This window comes from Triticum aestivum, chromosome 1A, assembly GCF_018294505.1.
Source record: "Triticum aestivum cultivar Chinese Spring chromosome 1A, IWGSC CS RefSeq v2.1, whole genome shotgun sequence".
Lineage (NCBI taxonomy): Eukaryota > Viridiplantae > Streptophyta > Magnoliopsida > Poales > Poaceae > Triticum > Triticum aestivum.
The window spans coordinates 548,988,671-548,992,428 of NC_057794.1; the positions used below are offsets into that span (position 1 = coordinate 548,988,671).

Consider the following 3,758-nt stretch of genomic DNA (forward strand, 5'->3'; position numbering starts at 1 on the left):
AATGACTCTTTGTACAACTTTGGGGCTGGCCGGCGTTCAACCATACAAGCAAACGGGCTCTCCGAACAGACAGCATGATCACGATGGTCGATGGACCATAAGAAAATGAGAGCATAAGTTGCCATCACGAAGAGCGACCTCTGACTAAGTAACGCCCAAGTATTCATCGTTCTCATTTCTCATGGAGCAACACACAGGCTACATCCAGGACATGAAGCAAGCGGGCAGATCAAACCATTTCCCCAAAGATCCTTGTAATTTACACCATGATGTTACAATTTGAACCACCCATTATGTGTGCAGTTCACCGCAGTTGCCTTGATATATGGCTACAACTCGCAGCTAGCGAGCGCCAACGCCTCACTTGCCCGGGACAAAGTTTGTGGCAAACGCCCATGCGTTGTTGTTGACAGGGTCGGAGAGGTGGTCAGCGAGGTTCTCGAGTGGGCCCTTGCCGGTGACGATGGCCTGCACGAAGAAGCCAAACATAGAAAACATGGCGAGGCGACCGTTCTTGACTTCCTTCACCTTGAGCTCCGCGAATGCCTCTGGATCGTCAGCCAAGCCCAGTGGGTCGAAGCTGCCCCCGGGGTAGAGTGGGTCGACTACCTCACCGAGTGGGCCGCCAGCAATGCGGTACCCCTCAACAGCGCCCATGAGCACGACTTGGCATGCCCAGATAGCAAGGATGCTTTGTGCGTGCACGAGGCTGGGGTTGCCCAGGTAGTCGAGGCCACCCTCGCTGAAGATCTGGGAACCGGCCTTGAACCATACCGCCTCGCCGAACTTGACGCCGTTGCGTGCAAGAAGCTCGGGGAAGACGCATCCAAGCGCACCGAGCATGGCCCACCGGCAGTGGATCACCTCGAGCTCCCGGTTCTTGGCAAAGGTCTCGGGGTCGGCCGAGAGCCCGGCGGTGTCCCATCCGTAGTCGCCGGGGAACTCGCCGGTCAAGTAGCTCGGGGGCTCTCCGGAAAGCGGGCCGAGGTAGAGCACACGGTCGGCACCGTACCATGGGCTGCCTGATGAAACCGGCTTGGCCTTTGCAGCGGTCTTGCGCATAGTGACACGGGCCTCACCAAAGAGAGCTGATGAAGCCACGTTCTTCACCGACTTGCCGGCGAAGGTCGAGGAGAGGGACATGGTGGTGGTCGCCATTGCGCTGCTAAGGTGGGAGGTGTATTGTGTGTTCTCCAAACAATGAAAACTGAAGAGTGTGGAGATGGTTTGAGACGTGTGGAGGATGGAGCTATTTAAGGAACTGGAGCTAACATAGGGGATTGTGCTCTGGTCTGTGTGTGTGTGTACCGACAAGATAGATATAGACAGGGAAAAAATCGTGATCTTCGATGCTATTGGTGCAGCAGGGATCTCGTCATCCCTCAGGACGTGGCAACTTGAGACCCAGAGAAAGGAGATATGTTGTGGCTAGGCCTAGGGATCTTGTTGGAGAATGGAGACGTGTGATTGGATGATGGATCACATGTTGATTCTCACATCATCAGCTAGCTCACGGTCTGCATGCAACGTGGCAGTAAACTTGTCTCTGATGAAGTAGGCGGCGCAAGTGTGGTCAAGAAAGTGATGGCAATTTTAGGCCATACGATCATTATTTATTTCTTTATTACTTTCTTTGCTGGTGAACTATACATGAAAGCCTCAACATCCGAGAATACGCCATGTAAAAATAAAAGTTCGCCTCTTTTACTCCTACTAGAATAAAGGCATTACCAAAATGAGCCACGTCTTGAAAAACAAGAACATGTTAAGTGTGATTTTTTTAACTAAAGAGTAAATAACACCAAAGGCAAACACAAACTTGTCCACAGAGAGCATCAATTGCCACAGCGTTATTTTGACATCTTAGAGCATCACTAACTGAATTCTCAAAAACGCTTAACTCTTCAAAGGATTTCATGTTAAGGAGTTAAGTTGTAGCTAACCAAACCCTCAAACGGTTAACTCAAAAGTTTAAGAAGTTAAGCCTCGAAAGTTTCCCAATTAGCGTAAATTTGAGCGCCTCAAAGTTTCAACAAAAGATTCTCGTTGCTCCTCTCGTGCCCGCGGCGCCTCCTCTTCCTGCCCCCGCCATTGCAGGCACCAGATAGCCACTGCAGGCCCGGACACCCCAATTGCATCGGGAATGGAACCGCCCACCACCTTTGCACCATAGGCGACTCCTCCCGCCAGCGTTACACCACCAGCGTAAATGAATGCGGCAAGGATATGGCTCGGAACGAAGACCACCATGCTCTTTGTCACGCCGTCCACGAAGGTCGGCCGCAAGGCTACGCCGTCACAAAGACAACCGGCCCCCCTTTAGTTGCTTCAGCCAACGGCAAGCGGATGAAGAAGCCAGGCGGGCAAGGCCCTCGATAAGGTGACAACAAAGAAGAGGGATAAGTCATCAACTTCGTAGTCATTGGGGAATCAGAGTGGCCGGGGAACGGTGGCGGTGGTTCCATCCCAATCGTCCTATGCTACTACAAGAGGAGGTTGGGGCGGAGGGAGTCGTCATGGGGTTCGGATCGTTAGTGTCGTTGTCGCCTTAGATGGGGGAGAGCAGAGAAGTCGCTCTCGAGCCATCGCCTTTGCATCCGCATGGGAACCACGCAAACACTCATCATCCCTAGCTACCTAATGGGTCGGTCCCTTAGGCCGAATACTCCAATCAACCAATATATTGTGTTTCAGCCGCCAGAGTAGCGTCTCCTTAGGAGAGCCAGCCCACGAAACACAAACGAGGCGCCTAGATCAGATCAGACGGCCAGATCAGAAAAATGTACGGTCCAGGTGTCTGAAGGCGTGAGAGACTAGGGATTAGGTTCAGTTTTACCGTCCTAAATTCCAACTAAAAATAAGAATAATTAGCCTCAAAAAGAGTTACTTTTGTGTACCAAATTGTGTCATCCACTACATAGACAACAATTGAAAGGCCGTCTACTAGACAACCACAGGTACCGGCCCAACATGGCGAAGCCGACCGCATGCAACCGCCAAGGCTATATATCGCCCTTTACTGATTTCTAATAAGAATCACCAATGGGCGGGCGCTAGCAGGCCCGCCCAACATTATAGCGTGCCACACGGTTTTTCTTTCTTTCGGTTTTCCACTGTTTGTAGGTTGTTTTCCTCAAGTTTTCTATAGCGCTTTTTTCAGTTTTTGGTTTCACTTTCATTTTTTCTTTGGTTTTTTGGTCTCTTCATCTGTTTTTTCTTTTACCTTTCTATTTTTTTCCTCGTTTTTCCGTGTTACTTTCTTGGTTTTTGTTTCTTTCTCTAGGTTTCACTGAGTTTCTCTGACTTTTTTTGCTTTTGCCTTCTTTTCATTTTTCTTTTTTTCAACACATGTCTACATTTTTCATATGCATTGTATATTTTTCGTATACATTAGGAATATTGTTTTACACACGTTTAAAATCTTTCCAGTACATAATAAACATTATTTTAATATATATTTTGATTTCTAGTTTTTCATACACATTGTACACTTTTCGTTTATACATCTAAAATTGATTTTATATAAATGTTTCACATTTTCAAATACATGTTTAATATTTTTACAAAATCATGTTTTGAACATTTTTAGTACATGTTAAATATTTGTTATGTACACGTTGGATTTTTTTAATGATAAACAATTTTCCTGAATTAAGCAAACATTTTTTTACATTGTACAAACCTTCTTTTTTGAAAATGTCATGAACACATTTATGAAACTTGTGAACATTTTTCTAAATGTAGCATACATTTTTTAT

At 47.1% G+C, this 3,758-nt stretch overlaps 1 protein-coding gene across 1 annotated transcript; it reads right to left on the bottom strand.

Moving 5' to 3' along the window:
• Nucleotides 1–212: 212 nt before the first annotated feature.
• LOC123065910 (chlorophyll a-b binding protein of LHCII type 1) lies at nt 213–1,290 on the bottom strand. The gene has a single exon (XM_044489106.1). The coding sequence runs from the start codon at nt 1,156–1,158 to the stop codon at nt 361–363; it is 798 nt and encodes a 265-aa protein (XP_044345041.1). The 5' UTR covers nt 1,159–1,290; the 3' UTR covers nt 213–360.
• Nucleotides 1,291–3,758: the final 2,468 nt, after the last annotated feature.

Coding starts and splice junctions, on each gene's coding strand:
- LOC123065910 (XM_044489106.1), bottom strand. CDS start 1,158: ATGGCGACCACCACCATGTCCCTCTCCTCGACCTTCGCCGGCAAGTCG.